Here is a 16642-nt window from a genome sequence, read left to right on the forward strand (position 1 = left end):
CCTGCACAGCCCTTCAGTAAAAGCAATTGTCCATTTGTACATGGTTAAAAACTAAACTGACAGTAATCTTCTCTGCTTGATTTCTGTTGTTTCATGGATGCATCTCATCTTTCAGCAATGCCAAATTCATGTTAAGCTTGCTTTGCATACAGAATTCCCCTTAAGCTTCTCTTTTTCCTCTCCCCAGTTTCCATTCTTCACTCAGTTTCTTTTTAGAACTTGAACAAGCAAACCTGAATGCCATGTCTGAGGTGACTAAGTGATTCTTAAAAGCAATGCATTTCCAAAGACTTCTTTTTCATCCCTCTTTAACATAACCTATTATCTTCTTGAACTTCATGACCGATTCCTGCTCATATTCAAAAGTTCATCTTTTGAATATTTTAATTTAAAAATCAAGTGGACTCTGGATTTCTAATGTTCAAAAATAAGACTCGAAAGCATCCAGCTTGAACCTTCTCTTCCATCTGAATTTTAAGAAGGAGTTCATAAAGGCTGTTCCTGTTCATAGGGTACATCATCACTCAGTGCTGGCAATAACCTTTCTAATGTCCTTAAGTCCCTTCCTTAATAATAAATAAATAGTGCCTTCCTTTCCTCCTGCAGTTTCTTAATTAAGAGTATAAGCCACTTGTATCAGCAGAAGATGGCAGATCAGTTCCTGAAGACTGATTTTCCTTCCTTCTCTTTATGATCTTTCTTGCTAGAAAACCATACTATGTCCTTGTGCAGTATAAGGCCATACTCACTTCAGGCCTGGGAGATCCTTCACACTTGCTGTGATCTCTGCAGCTTCAGGAACAAGTTTTTCTACCAGTTCCAGTGGTCCCCAGAATGACTTATTTTGCCCTAGAAAAGTCTTTTTGGCTGGGGAAAAAGAAAAAGACAAGACATGAAGTGACTCCGTTCAATTGTACTAGCTAAATGTTTTCTCAAACACATTCAGAATTAAAACAACAATAGAAAAACAATCACTGGAGTCTTCTGGGACTGCCTGCTGGGCAAATACAATAGACCACTTACACAGCCAAATGTGGGAATTACAGTTGTCATCCAAGTAAGGTAAGAAGCTCAAAATAGACAGCAGGCAGTATTTTTTTATATCCCAAACATGGCAAAACAACAACATCCAGTCATAAAGAGCAACCTGAATTCACTACCACTGGGAAAAACTTCTACTAGGATGCTGCCGCTGTCTCCGAGCCATACTTGCTGTGTTCACCTTCCTTGTCCCTCACTGACCATCATCTTCCTCAAAAAATAAACACAGCACCTTTAATGTTCTTCTCTGTTTGTTCCAGGTCTTGTTTGTTCATCCTCTCCTCTCTCAGAAAAGCTTTCGAGAGACTCCCAGAAACTAAAGCTAGAAATGCACTAGTTTCTTTAACAATTTTCGTGCTACTTAGCAGCAGCACTAAGAATACCGAAAATCATTAAGCTGAAACTTGTGACCTGCCCTGGGGACACTGGTGAATGGTGCACAACAGCAGCACTAAGATGATTTATACTGCTCCCTTACATAACGTTACCTAAACTGTCACATGAATCCCTTCTTCACCAGCCAACGCTGAACTGAGCTACTGAAGCACCACCACAAATATACCTAAGAATGATGAAAGAATTTAATAATCTCATCTCAAGCATCAATCATTTAAGGGCAGCAAGTCAAGAAAAGTAGAGCAGTACTTCATTTTTATTGTGACCCCTATTAAACAGCTAAATATGTACTCAGCTATGGATACAGGGTCTCAGCGTTGCACTTCTCTGCAGAAAGTGCAAAAAAAAGGCAGATGTATTCGTTAAGAGGCTGTTTTCATCACCAAACTTATACTCAACACATTTGAAAAGTTGTTTTAAAAACGATGAGTCACTGCAACAACTATCAAGATTTCACCAGTATCATTTCACTTCAGGCAGATTTTTCAGATTCTGCATTCCAATAAACCAGCTGTCAACAAATGCTGCGATCCTGTTCAGCCATTCGTTAGCCTACTCTAAATTAAAAGAATCAGGTGTTTGAAGCAAGATGGATCTTTCTCACACCTACACTACCACAACCTTCCGAGGAGGACTCCCCTTGAACAACCTTACCTTTCAAGCCATGCTTAAGGCAATGCTCCATCACAACGAAGAACTGCTGAAGAGGTGCATAGTCGGAGTCCAGAGTCCTGCCTAGATTAAGAGCCGATTCAATCAAACCCTTTATACTCAGTTTCGCCATGTTCATCAGGTTCATGCGTTCATTCGCCATGAGATAGTTAGGATCTATAAAAGACAGAAGAAAGATACTTTTAAATAACAAAAGCTATTTTAGCACAGTAAAATACCCCACATCTGTCTCTCTCTGTTGTCCCTCAGCTCGGAGGGTATTCATAACAGAGGCAACCCTTTGATGCAAGGTGGTCTCCTCGAGTCTTTTGCTCAGACTATCAAAATGCTCAGTTTTGTATGCCTGTATCATACACAGTAAGAGCTGTCTGCCAGAATACAGGCTGACCGCCCAGAGAAATCCTCATAATTTGCTCTACTGCAACAGTGCAAGCACCACCCAAGGACCCCTCATGAGGCTATCAGCTGTCAAACAGTTGATAGTCCAAGGGAGAGCGGCTGGTCAAAGCTGCCGTCGCCATTCAGATCCTGATACTATGGGAGCATTTGTTGAGTCTCCTCAATAGTCTCCTCAATAGGTTGGGACAAAGCCTCTGTTCTCCCCCTTCTGCTCCACAATGAAGCAGTACCAGAAGTCTCCTTCCCTGCATCTCCCTGGAAGCATCTTGACAACTGCTGTATGGAGCAGTCGGTACCGTGATCAGCAGGCTCTGCAAGGGCAGGTCTCCGATGGGGACGGGAAGCAGGCAGGAGGTGCTAAGCAATACCACATGGATCTGTCACACACAGTGACTATCAGCAGTCTCTGGTCTAACCACACTTCTGGCCACATCTGCTGCAGTGGAAAAGCAGCTTCTTCAAAGAAGTCTCAAACAGGCCCAGCTGTTCTGCATCTCCACCCATTCATTCTCTACTGAGGGACCAAGTGATCAAAAGGACTCTGAATTTTATCTGACTAAACATGAACCTTTGAAGTAGAAGAGGAGAAGGTTGTTGTTCACATCTTCTGAAAAGACCGCAACTGTAGGATTTGCAATTTCTTTTCTTAGTTAACACGGCTTCCAAACCCTGGCTTAGGAACGCAATTCTCGCAGCAGATCTGGACTATGGAAATATTTCATTTGAGTGGGTGCTCTGTTGCCATTATAGAACTACTACCTTATAAACTGTAGGATGACACGTATATTAAGCAGATGACAGATTTTGTGCTTTGCAATCCATTTCATGCTTTGCTAAGGAAATAAACACTGTCAGTAGTAATTCAAGAGTAGAGCAAAGAGAGACAAAACACAGAATGCTAAAACACAGTTCTTGGGCATGCAATTAAAAGAAACTGACTACTACTGAATATTTTCTCCCGTGTCCTTCTGGTTAACGGCAACGAACAGTAATTTCGACTGCATCTCAGAGTTGCTTGAGGAGAGTGCAAACATCACGACAGGATTAGGGAGAAAGCCCTTCTCCCAGATTCAGGCCTGCAGCAGGGCTTGCTCTGCCTTCCGTAAGTCAGAGACTTTTTCCCACACTGGCCAGGTTCTGTCAGCAGCATTTCCCTAAGTAACTAAGGCTTAGCAGAGTGCAGCTCTCTTATACACCTGCACTCATCAAACTGGCGAGGAGTTGCAAGGCAGTTGTCCAAAGGAATCCTACTTAAGTGACAAATGAATTGCTACAGAAACATTAAAGAAATTGTACAAGAGCTCTAGGAGGGCAACGATGCTTGGGCTACAATTACTAACTAATCTGAATTACAGTAAGACCAAGGAGGGCACTCAAAATTAGGGTCTTAGTCCATTACCTAACTGCAGGAAACCACATGGTTTCCTTAGAGCAGGCAAAGCTGCTGCCATTAGCAGGCCCACACTGAGCTCAATGATAGGAAATGCTTTTTGAGGCAAGCAGCATAGTTTCCCAGCAGTTAGAGATGTCAAGCAGTCGCGTGCTAACTGGGATCAGCATTGCATTAATTAAAAGGAACTCCTTGGAGCAACAGATACCCATATCAAGCCCCCACGATAGCCAAAGATGGTTTCAACGCTTCTAATGGGTAAGAAAGAGCAAACGAACAACTCTGAGCTGATGAAAGCAGATGGCGTCGGGGAAGAAATAAAGTAGGGCTATGCACTCATTTAAGACTAAGATGTGCAGTCATGGCCTTAAAAAGCTTAAAAAAAAAGAAAAAAGGAATCACTAAGTCACTGAACAATATGTTAATTCAGGTACCTCGTTAGATGTTTCTGCCTCTTGCTGTGAACGAAGACATTCTCTATACATGCAATTCCTCTTTAACATTCATCTCGTACAAATCCAGTAGCTGTTATATAGTAAGAAACTGGATAAAATGACAAAGATGTATTCCAAAAAGCAAAATTCTAAGCAGTCTATACCCTTGTTACATGTGCAACAACATATACATCTTCAATCTTCATTTTTAAAGAGCAGGCCAGGCAAGTAGAGATGATTTCCACACAGGAAGACCGTTCAGCTTGCTTTAAGTCAAGCCAGCCATTTCTGCCTTGATTATCTGACCGTGACGTGAAATTCAGATTCTCAGCTTGAGGCGATATATTCTGCAGCCCTCTAGTGCAGAACAGCTCTGTACTTTACTGTACAGAGCCATGCAGTAAACTTAAAGAGAAAAACGTTGGCCCTTCAACTTTGCCTTGCAATATCTTTGGGATTCACATTTAAGTCACCTAAAGTAGGTACCAAGATGATTTCATTTTCTAAAAACTGAAGCTTCTACGGATTTTTTTTTCCTCTAACCAGCAACACTTACAATTAACATCGGATACCAAGCGGAATGAGCAAATTTGACTTGCGTCCCACTAAACTGATACAAAAGAATGGACCAATTTTATTGTTTCTTTAAAACAAAAGGTTCCAGCTTTTCACACATTTAAAATGCTGCCCTAGTCTCGCAGACACTGATGGTAGCAAGGGCAATGCATTGCTGAGAAACTTCATAAAGAAGAAAACATTTCCAAAACACTTGATAATCTCATGAATCTGCAACATTTGAAGAGAATGTGCATCTCAAAGAACCCAAAAGCCAAGGGAAAGTCAATATGCTACTAGATCTTCGAAGATCAAGCTGTGACTGTGCTCGGAGTACTTCTTGTCTAACAAGGATAACTTCCTCCTCTCTTCACATGAGATTTGCTTGGAGAAACTAAGGAGAAATCCAACGAGAAAGTGAATCCAACACTGTGGGCCTACCTGCTCAAAGTAATGCCAGCTGGTTTATACTTGAGTGAGGGTCTCCCTAAAAAGCATCTATCTTAAATCAAGAATCCAAGCTCCTGAGCACCTTCTTTATTCGTATTGTCTTTTCCTTAGCCTCAGCCCTGAGGCATTGGACCACGTAGAAGGAGAGAAAGCTCCTCTGCTTTTATTTACGATGGATATAAAGGCTAAAGCAAACTAAGGTTAATTTAATGCTGCACCAAGAAACAACCAGGAGGCTAATGCCCTTGCCTATCTTCACTTTCCATATTTCACCTGAAGCTTTTCTGATATTGCCTTGCATTCAAACTCTCATCTTCTTCCTATTATCACAGGCCCCGGACTATCTTCAACAAGGAGGCAACACATATTTTGTGCATCATATATAGAAGCTCTCTTCAAGATAAGCATGAAAAGAAAAATAGTTTACACATGAAAACTGATTTTCATGCACAACAGATCCACTAGAAAGAGGCTCACTATCTGAACGTGCAAATATAAAAAGTAGATTTTACAGTGTCATGGCCAATTTTGTTTACACCTCTTCACATGAGGGGACTTTAAATCAGCCCTGTAGCTAGCTGTGTTATTTCGCCTGTTTTACAGTTATTAGTCCTGTAGCGATATTTTATTATCATATATTTAAGTAAAATATGTATTAAAATACATATTTAAAGTAATTTTTTTTGTTCACACTGGGGCTCACACTTTATCTTCTACTTATAATCTTGAGTTCACAAAACGAACATGCTTCCCTTATTTTTACCCAGTTATTTTCCTAAGCTTTACATTGGGATAGCTCACGTGCACTGCAGAGAAGTAAATGCAGGATTTGATTAACATCCTACCAATGAGATTCAGACCCAAAACCACCAAGACGCAGGCAAGCAGGTAAGGAACCTGCAATGAATACTGCCTCCCAAAATTTTCATTCCACAAAGTGGCCAATAGCTGCAATCCATCAGCCCTCCTTATTCCTTCCAGGTCAGCAATCTGGCTGCGTCAATAACAAGCCTGTGCTCTCAAGTCTACTACATACCGATTGCTCCAGCTTTAGCTTCTAACTTGACATCCCAGTTTTGAAATGATGTGTCTTATATAAAACCTCCTAGGTAACGTATTATTCCTGTGATCGTAGAATCATCGAATGCTTTAGATTGCAAGGGACCTCAGAGGTCATCTAGTCCAAACCTCCTGCACGCGCAGGGTGATCCCTCTCTTGTCTCCAAAATATATATAGATATATTTTTTTTTTGCTATAAAACCTAATTACCATGAGTATGAGCAATTGCATCAAATTATAAACTTCCTCCAATGAGAGCTGAATATACATGTACTTGCTTACCATTTTAAAGAATCAAATAAGAAGCATTCTACAAGATTCTTCCTTTGATATTCTACAAAATTTGCAATTGAAGTTTTACAGTCACTTTTGCAAGGTATCATCTCAACCAACAGAAAAACTTCAGGACATCCCAAGCTTTGAGGGAATCTTTCTTATCTGCTACTTCAAATTTAGCATACATTTGCGCATTTTGTGTATAAATTAAGATCAGGAAAATAACATTCTCAATGTGTTTAACGTAAACAAATTAGTTCCCTATTTTTTACCTTTCACTATCCCAACTAAGTTGATCTGCTCAGTAAATCATCGCACGATCCGTTAAACAAGATGGTCTGTGAACACCCACACATTTCCAAATGAAGGAGTAAGAACTTAGAAATCAAGGCTGATCAGATGGAGCCCATGATCAATGGGATAAAACTTTGCAACACAAAAGCCTTCACATTATTCACTCTAAAAGGAAATGAAGTTGCAGAAGGAATACACACACTTGAGTGATCCAAGACATTTTGTTGAACATGCTAACAGCAGAAGACAAATATCCACACACGAGTGCAACTGGTACAGCACGTCCGGGCCGCGAGCCCGGTTCAACCAGACAAGCACGTTCACAAAGCCACAGCTCTTGGCGCAGCTAAGACTGTATCTTGCACTCACACTCCAAATGAAAAGTCACAAGCCAGTCATTAGTGGAAACAGCAGTTGAAAGACGTTGGCGTGGCACGCACCTTCAGTATCATCACGCAATTGCTCCACCACATCTGTCAAATCCTCCCAAGAGTCTTTGCAACCAGCGAAAAGAAAGGGAAAAGAAAGAAAAGGTCATGCAAGCCGTGATCGAAAGGGCAGGCTCAAACTCAAGGGGGGAGAGGGCAGGCTCAAACTCAAGGGGGATTTGCACAATACAAGACACAATTGGCACTGGCAAGAGATTTGCATGTCAAAAGGGTTAATTAGTCTGCACAAAGCAATAGAGCAAAGCTTTTTCTTTCCCTCCCCCTTGAGAAACAAATTAAGGCAGGCCTAAGGAAAATTTAAGAAGTTGTTGGGTTTTCGGCATTAAGACAAGCAAAAATTTTGTAAAGCATATCCTAAGAAGAGAAATGCATTATTTAGTCTGTAATATAAAGGCACTAAACGGTTGGTACTTAGACAACATCAGCTTTTACTTCTGCTTCCTCCTACTCCTGAACAAATCCGAAAGTAACAAGGAAATACATTGATCAGTGAAAAGCAAGCCCTTCAAGCACAGCATGTTGCACACACACAAAGACACATAAACGACATAAACGAGGTTAAACAGAGCTCCAATTCCATCCAGACCATCATTTCCAAGCCAAACATCTAGGAAGAGTGATTCAGTTTAGCGTGGATGGGAATCACAGGACCTAGGTCCTCATCCCAACGGCAGCTGACTAAGACCTAGCTAAGGAAAACGGCTCTTCCTACCTGCTGGGAGCCTGCTGAGGGCTGGCAGGCAAAAAGGAGGAGGCAGATATCCTGGGAGAAGGGCAGACAGCACAGAGAAAGCTCCTTTCAGCACACCCAGCAATTCCTTGAGTTTGAAACCAAGGAACAAGGCCTGACGAAGCTCCTGAGAGTCTGAATCCTGCATGATTTTCGGCTCCCTACTTACGTGCCTGCTCTCCCCAGAGCAATTCCCTCCGTATCTGTAACACAGCAAGGGCTCTATTCCCCTTTACAGCCACGTGTGGCAAAGTACAGAGCAAAGTACACATGCTATGGGGACCTCCTCCCACCCACAGGAAAACCATGGCCAGCCTCCTCCCCCATGGGAGCAAAGGGAGCTGGCAGTGAGCAGAGACACTCTTGCTTCCGACCCTTGGCAAGCGGGCCATATAGAGCCCCAAGAAACATCCAGACAACTCACCAGACTTTATTCATCCTCAAATCTTTTTATACAAAGATATTATTTTTTTGAACAAAATTCTTTAAACTTTCCATTCAAGTCTTGCTACTTCCAAGAGTTTGCATATGTTTAATTTCCTCTTTTACACTGTAGAGTCATTTTTCCCTGCTGTCTGGGATTTCCACCTACCAGGAGTGCATGGGGAAATCTCTCAAAATGAAAAAGGAAGTAAAATTAGGACTTGAAAGTTTCCATACCCTTCATCATGATACCTGTAAGGCAAAGCCAGCACTTAGAATCATTATGCAAAAATCTGAGCTCCTTCAACTAACTCACACAGAGTTTAGAAAACAGGATAATCAACATCTCATAAAACTCAATTGCCCCATTCCAACTGGATTCTCAAGAACATTAGTAGCATAAAATTTAACATCACACTAAAGTAAATCTATCAAGTATACTCTTTATAAAGGGACTGAAGTACTTCAACCACTAACGTACAAATCCGCAAAGTTCCATCCATTTCATCCATTTAAGTAATTTTTTTTTCTTTCTTGACGTAGCAGCAGAATAATTTCAAGAGGTTTAAATATAGGTGATGGCCCAGGAGCCGTGTGGGATTCAGCCGAAGTTCATTTACTGAATTTCACACCGGGGCAAGAAACCTTTTGCAATCTTTGTACGCTCACTCCACTGTGTTAGTGCAAGTTCAGAAACATATTCAGGAGAAAAAAATAAAAGAAAATAAAACATAAAAACCCACACACTTACAAAAAGCGTTAAATAGGGTTTCCTCCGGAGATTTTATCCTTTAGTAGTAGTGATTAATGAATGGTGAACTATTACATACACATTGGAAAAAAAACCTTACTTTCTAAACTTATCTTCCTTAGTTTCCTCGTATCTCAGTTTGGTCTCTGACACTGGGTGCACAACCATGCTAAAAACAACATTGGATTCATGTGATGGGGATTAACTGGCATCTCATAAGAGGAAACCAAAGCAAGAGTTGCTGAACACACAGCAGAAATATCCCAGACATATCTGAAACTAAAAGCAAACAGTTTAAACTTAAACAAGCACTAAATGCATCCCTTGAATAAAGGCTGATCGAGTTCTTAGACGTCTGAGCTACAGAAAAACTATGAATTCCTTCAAACTGCCTATGTAGAACATATTAAGAAATAACATATAGTGAAAATTAGCACCTCAAACACATCATCTCAGCCTATACTGGGATGCCCATAAACTATCACAAATTGCACAAGGTCTAGTGGCTGAACCACGTTCCCTTACACACAAGTGACTCCCTAACCCATCCGTTGGCTGTCCATGACCTCTTTACTTAATGAAGTACCTTGCAAGGGGAAGTACTAAAACAGAACATCAAAAAGTCTTACACTGCTGTGGGATTTATTTGTATGTAAAGAAAAGTGCACACAAGAAAGCAGGCAATTCAGATAAATATGTCAAGTTGCCGCGTATAACATCAGAACCAAGTTTCTCCCAAGGTAGATTAGATAGGTCAGAATGGTTTTTTTGTTTGTTTGTTTGTTTTTAAGTGTCTAAGTTTCCAGTAAGTTAAAAATCTGAGAAGTCCGTGAAGTACTCAAAAAACCCCTGCAACAGTTTGGGGAAGCAAAAGCAGAACCCAATACAGAAAATGCCCAGCAGCAGTGACATGTGAGCGATGTTTGTCCAACCGCTCCAAAAGGCTTGTCCCAAATCTACTTATTTTTAGATCAATGTTCACAAAAAAAAAAATCTAACTGCCCTAAATATTCACAAGCAAAGAAAGAACACACCAAGCTCTGAGTTCCCAGGCTCCATCCAAGATTCTACCTATGAAAAAAGGGAAAGCAGTTGTTTTTAAGCTCATGCCCTGCCATGGTTGAGATATGGACTGAATACATCCGACACAGCAAAAAGCCAGTTGCAGGAAACCAAACTGGCCTGCATTCAGGCTACATTCGTGCACTTCTATAAACTCCCCTCTTTCTCCTGCCTGGTGATTTGAACCAAGACCTACGGAAGTGCTGAGAAGTTTGTCAGAGATAAACAATATCTATCTGAACCAAGACGACAGTGAAATCTATTTAATCAAGCCACACACAAAAGTCCTAAGCAACACAAGGGTGGCTCCTTCCCGATCTCTCTTGCAAAAGATACAAACATTTCATTAATCTAAACCCCAACTATTCAAAGCCCTCCAGGCTCTTCCTTTTTCTTCCTAAGGAAGCCAGAGAAGGCCTCTGCTCAGTGCCTCACTAACAGACCCAAGTGCCATAACTCAACCAGCATTTCATAGATGACTCAAAGGCACTAAAACCAGCATATGCACTTCTATAAAGCCCAGAAGTATAGCCACAATTTAGTTTCACTGTCAGTTATGGCCCATTATGCCTGAAAGAAGGTAGGTATCATCCATGTTTTACAGGGAGATGCTAATAAAACAATGCTGACGTGTGCTCGTTATTAAGTTAATTATAGTATTATATTCTGGTTTTAACTTTTAGTCCCCTGCATAAGCATTTGCTGTTGTTTTGGAGCCACGGCATCCCACAATATAAGGGCAAGCCAGAAGAGTTACTGAGAAGAACCGAATAAACATAACAAATTGTCTTTTTTAATAAAAAAAAAACAACCCACACCATATTCTGTTCCACTGTAAGGACAAACAACACTTTTGTCATGAAAGAAAACCTACAATCACATCATTATAGTTATTTAAATTACATAATCTTATATTTATTGCCTCAGCAATGATAAATACTTCATGCTATAAGGAATCATTAAACTGGTAAAGAAATAAGGAGAAGCGGTTAGTATTATTGGAGGTGCGCAATGAGTTTTTTTGTTTTCTTTTGTTTGTACTTTCCATATTTGATTTTTGAATAAGCTGGATCACAAAGTGTTAACGGAGGAACAGCCCCTGAAAACGCGTGGCGAGCACATTCCCCAGGCAAGTCCTGCTGCATCAGCACGCGCGCCGGCCAGGCGCAGGCGGGTTTGTGCTGCTGGTGCTGACCTTGGCGCAGGCTGCTCCTCACAGATAACCTCTCATTTTCTGCATTTCCCCTCGCGGTGCTACACGGGCACGCAGTCCCCGCAGTGCCATCCTGCACCGCCTCCGTTCTCCTTTCCCAGCGCGCAGCCCTGCAGCGCTGCCTGCTCTGCCTCCAGGACAGCACAGCCGGCTTGTGTTTCAGTTTGACCTGCATGTTAATCCTCGTGCGACCGCGGCACCAAAGGATTAGGTCATTAGGAAACGTACACTAAGTACGTATTCATGGCACAATAATTGTCTTGGTTTTAATCCCGAATCTTTAGTTCCACTTGAAAAGGTGCGAAGAAGAAAGAAAACATCTCAATAGTTATTTTCTGAATGCAAACCACAGACGCAGACAACACTTAAAAATTAATAGTAGAGAACCCAATTACAATAATACTTACAACAGTCTCATCCTAGACATCTGTAAGGACTCTATCTCGGCCACAAAAGCCGCAGGGCTGGACACCAGGGCCCCTCTTCTACAGGGTACCCTCTCTTGACTGCTAAAAATTAACTTGAGAACTCCCAGCTTAGCACTCATCCATCCCGAGGCATTTCTTAAAAAAAAAAAATTAATCTTCCCCCCACTTCGGTCCAGGGTCAAATATCCATCTTTTGTCTGTCCTTGATCCTTCTTGAGCCCTTTATGGGCTCATGATGCAATTTGGTATAAACAAGGACCTCTCCTACTCCCTCTCGCAGGGATCACAGCCTTGATCATGTTACCTTTCAGCATATGTTATCTGCACTATGGGACCTAACTACTAGTCAAGAGCATTAAGATCATTACAACACTGAATTTCACGCATTTGGCTTATTACTGACTTCACAGATGGCCGACCTGGCAATCCGCATGCTTCTTCCAGCTCCTTCCAACTTTTGACCTATTTAGGGATTTCTGCCACCACACATGTTTTACAAGAGACCTTTATAAGGGAAGAGATGCTGCCTGCAAGGCTGCATCTTGTTTCTGTCAAGACGCTAAAGGTTCCTGCTATTCCAATACACTGCTTGGATTTGTCTTGCAACCTGAAACCATAACTTCTGAAGCACGTTCAGCTCTCCTAGACAGCTTGCTTTCTCCATTCCACGCTACTAGAGAACATCTAAATCAAAATAATGGTTTATCTTGGTTCCTTCCTCGGGTCATTTTGCTCTTCGCAGTCCCAGTGCACACTGACCAGGGCACAGGAATTAACAGAAGTGCATTCCCCGCTCTAGCACAGCCCAACAAGGCACACAGGCCTTCATGGCACCCAATTCAGATGCAGCTCAGCGACTCTGTAGCTCCCTCATTGAAACTTCATCTCACCTTTCAGTGTAAATACCCAAGTATCTTAAAAAGTGATGGAATAATTCCTGACAGTGCAAGTTCAGATGATACAGTTATCATAAGCAGTGCTTATGCTCTCACACACAAACCAATTTAATGAGCTTGTTGATATAAAGCTGCTCCTAAGAATGCTTATTTATTATCCTGTAAAACCACTGAAGACCATTTCACACTTCCTAGATTATGAAAGGTTCATGTTTAATTCCATATATGCCTATGTACTCTTGAAGGAGCAACAGAAAACACAATCACAAGGCTTCACAAAACCCCTATATTATGCTCCTATCCCAAGAAAATCTAACTAGATAGCACAGAACCAAATTACTCCAAATCGCTGACACTGCTACATCCGAGATCCTAGTCCTTCTCCAAGTATGGAGCCTTTGGATTAAGCAGTTTTACAACTGGCCTAAGCTTTACTAGAGCTCACCACCACTGCATTAAAGTACCTACTGCTTTAAATTGCGGTAGATAAAACTGCAGTTACCACCGTGTCCAAGTTCTCCTTAAATTACTAGCTCCCTTGCTGCCTCTCTGCTTGGGGAGCCCTTGCAGCAAAACCTCCAAGCACATCTCTCAGGAAGAAGCAAGAGCTGAGAGACGGCCACTGGAGGTTTCCAGACCTTATTTTCAAAGGTTGTTGGATTTGCAACTGCAAAATCTCATTTTATTTTTCGCAGCTCCCAATTTCTAATAGTGGGAGCCTTTTGACTTGCCTTTGGCAAAACTCTTTTTTCCTCCCCACATCATTTTTACACAGATGTTAGAAGCTAGTGACCCTAAAGCCCCCAATCTCCAGCTTGTCCTCTCAAACACGGGGCATTTGCAAGACCCATCCTGCTGTCCCCTGAAGCCCTGCATGCCCTGAGGAGGGAGGAGCGATGCTGGTGCTGCAGTAACACTTCCAACACGATGGCTAAAGCTGTGCCAGCATTCCCACTATTTCCTGCACTATCGCCTCTGTTATAAACACCACTCGAGTCCAAAAAAGAAACTGTCCTCCTCCCTCCCAGCAAGCAGCCTCCTTAAGCTATCAAGGTATAAATATCTCCATGAAGACCACCGATTTTAAATCATTTTTGACATACATATTGATAGTTTTGGGGAGAGTTGCCCTAATATTAGGTCTTGAATTGTTTCCAGGGAGGCACAGACTGCAGCCTGTGCACTGTAGTACACAAATGGGACACAATTTCAATATAGTGAAAAAAAAAAGCAATCTGAGAAAGCTCTGTTACTGCAGAAACTGCATTTATCCATGCCCACTTTCCCCTATGAATTTGTTCAAGGGGAGAAGGTAAACAGAATTAAAAGACATGTGCAATGAAACATCGAGCTAGGTAACTCGCAAGCTGCAAACACGTGGTATTCTGGACTGTACTAAGAAAAGATTAAATGCTTATTTACTAACTGTAATAAAACCAGATAAAAAACCAAAAGGCTAACTGAAGTCTTTATGAGACAGAAGCATCATGCTGCATACTTTGGTATCTACTGTACAAAGTGAAAAAGATCAAATTAAAAAAAGAAAAGCGAGGCTGAGCAAGCATACACCACACGCATGCACAAACACACACACACAAAGGCATGGAAATAGGAAGCGAGAAGAATTACTGCACTTTTGGCTAACCTCACCCCAACTGCTTTGGCCCTGTGTTCTGAGCCTGCAGCATCTCTCTCAAATCCTGGGACATGTTTCAGAGGCAGTTCTAGCCTCCAAACCTCTTTCTCATGTCCCTTTGTCCAGCTAGACCTTGGACAAGTAAATCCTAAAGTAAGCCCTAAAGGGCTGCTACCTCCAAACTAGAATGCTTGGTGGAGTCAACGCTCACGTAGTTACCAGAAAAGGGCCCAGGGAAAAGGTGGAATCCCCTCCCAGCAAGGCTGAGCCTTGCTCAGGGTTCAGCAAGAGGCACTCTGTCTCCATCAACACTGCTGCTAAGAGACCAGGGCAGCACACGCCACCGTGCACAATTCCCGCAGGAATTCATTGCTCCTCCTCTTTCCCTTGCTTTCTCAATGGCAGGATAACGTGCGGATGTCCGCTTGTTTTTCGTTTAAATACTCACTGAGCTTTCAATCCTCATTTCAGCTAGTCTGCTAGGAGTAAGCTGTTTTCACCATCCGCCCAGACCTCAAATTATTACTCAAAGAGAGAAAGATACGTTGCATCTAAGGGTTTCAGGCTTCCAAGCCACTATAAGCAATGGCACATTCAGCACAAGCGAGCTGCGAGACTCGTGTTATCACTGACATTAGGCTTAAGTGCAGTGGAGTCTTGTCAAAAACTACCCATCGACTACAGGCCGATGCAAGTCAGTTCTCAGCCAGGATGTTTCATGTGTAAAAGCTGACTGTTCACCAATACGGTTATAAGCCGCACCTTAAGAGCGATCTCGTGATTAAATGCATCGTCGAACACTCATCATGGTGTTTTCTTCCTGTGACATGCAAATCTGATCTCCACTACACATCTCAGAAACCTCAGCTACGCACACATCCGCCCCTCTGAAAAGGGTGGATCATTAAAGACTCTTGCAGCACATTCTATGGGAAGCACCGGTCTGGCTTTCGTAACGTGTCACACAGTGTCCCGATAGTCCGGACGGGACGAGAGCACCTCATCCGGAGACACCCCCTCCCGCACCGGCGCTGCGGTGACAACAAAGCGGCGGCTGCAGGGACCCCGAGGCAGGGAACGTGACCGTACCTTCGTGGGTAGGCTCTGGGTCGGGTGTCAGCGAGATGTCGTCCAGCTCGCGCAAGCAGAGCCATTCTCCATCCATGGACACGCGGAATTTGCAAAGATAGATGGTCTCCATGGCAGCCTGAGTGATCTTGTCTGTGGTGGGGGTTGGCATGTCGCTTTGAGGCGTCAGAGCAGACATGATGACTCAGCTGGTACAACAATAACAACAGAAAAACAAGAACTAAAAAGAAAGGCTCGCTGAAGGAGAAAATCAGTAATACCTTGCTATTAAGAGCACAAGTGCTCAGGATGGCACAGACTGCTCCAGCCTTTGCATATAGAAAGCAAGGCAAAAATGCTGCTCCTTCACGCTTGCCTCTTCCTCCTTCCTTTTCAGCAGCTGTCGCTGTCTTCAGCTATACTGAAGGCTATTGATCCCGGCTGACCACAGAAAACCTGGCTTCTGCATCGGAGCAGGAACAAAAAATATAAGACGAAACGGGGAAAAAAAAAAAAAAAGGAAAAAATAAGGAAAAAAAAAAAAGGCTTCCTCTGATGATTACCCAAGCAAGACCCAAGGCAGAAGGCAGCACAGGAGCCCCAGATCTGCTCCCGGGGAGCTGCTGGCGGCTCTCTTGCCAGGGCAGCGAGTGCCGATAGGATTGGTTGTGCGCAGTAAGCAGGGTGGTGACCAAAATGGCTGACTAATGAACTGAACTGAAAATTCAGCTCATGTGATCGGCTGCTCCGCGCGCCGGGCCAGCAATTCCCAGGATGCTCCGGAGACGCTGCTGATGCGGGCACAGCGACGAGGCTCCCGGCAGCCGCGGCACCTTCTCCTCGGCCCCGTGCGCCCAAGCGGCTCGCGGGGCTGGGGTTCCTCCTCGCTGCTCCCCACGCTGCAGAGGAGCGCGCAGCAGCAGCACCGCGAACACAAAGGCACGTTTGTATTCTCTTCACGTGCACGCATGGCGCTACATAGAGAAAGGTCCCTGCTTTTCACAATAGGAGGGCAAATT

The 16642-nt window shown here is 42.9% G+C and overlaps 1 protein-coding gene across 4 annotated transcripts in view; it reads right to left on the bottom strand.

The window, feature by feature from the left end:
• RUFY3 (RUN and FYVE domain containing 3) overlaps positions 1 to 16131 on the bottom strand; it is a 33571-nt gene extending 17440 nt beyond the window's left edge. For 2 of the 4 annotated variants that reach the window (XM_026042737.1, XM_026042738.1), the window contains exons 1-4: positions 15645 to 16131; positions 7408 to 7461; positions 2092 to 2265; positions 750 to 867 (exon numbers count right to left, since the gene is read on the bottom strand). In XM_026042737.1, coding sequence (XP_025898522.1) covers positions 750 to 867; positions 2092 to 2265; positions 7408 to 7461; positions 15645 to 15822 — 524 coding nt within the window. In that variant the 5' untranslated portion in view covers positions 15823 to 16131. The remainder of the gene's footprint in view (positions 1 to 749; positions 868 to 2091; positions 2266 to 7407; positions 7462 to 15644) is intronic. The other 2 variants (XM_026042735.1, XM_026042736.1) reach the window with 1 other exon arrangement.
• Between the last annotated feature and the right edge of the window lie 511 nt (positions 16132 to 16642).

This window comes from Nothoprocta perdicaria, unplaced genomic scaffold (assembly GCF_003342845.1).
Source record: "Nothoprocta perdicaria isolate Ctin4 unplaced genomic scaffold, notPer1 scaffold_313, whole genome shotgun sequence".
Classification (NCBI taxonomy): domain Eukaryota; kingdom Metazoa; phylum Chordata; class Aves; order Tinamiformes; family Tinamidae; genus Nothoprocta; species Nothoprocta perdicaria.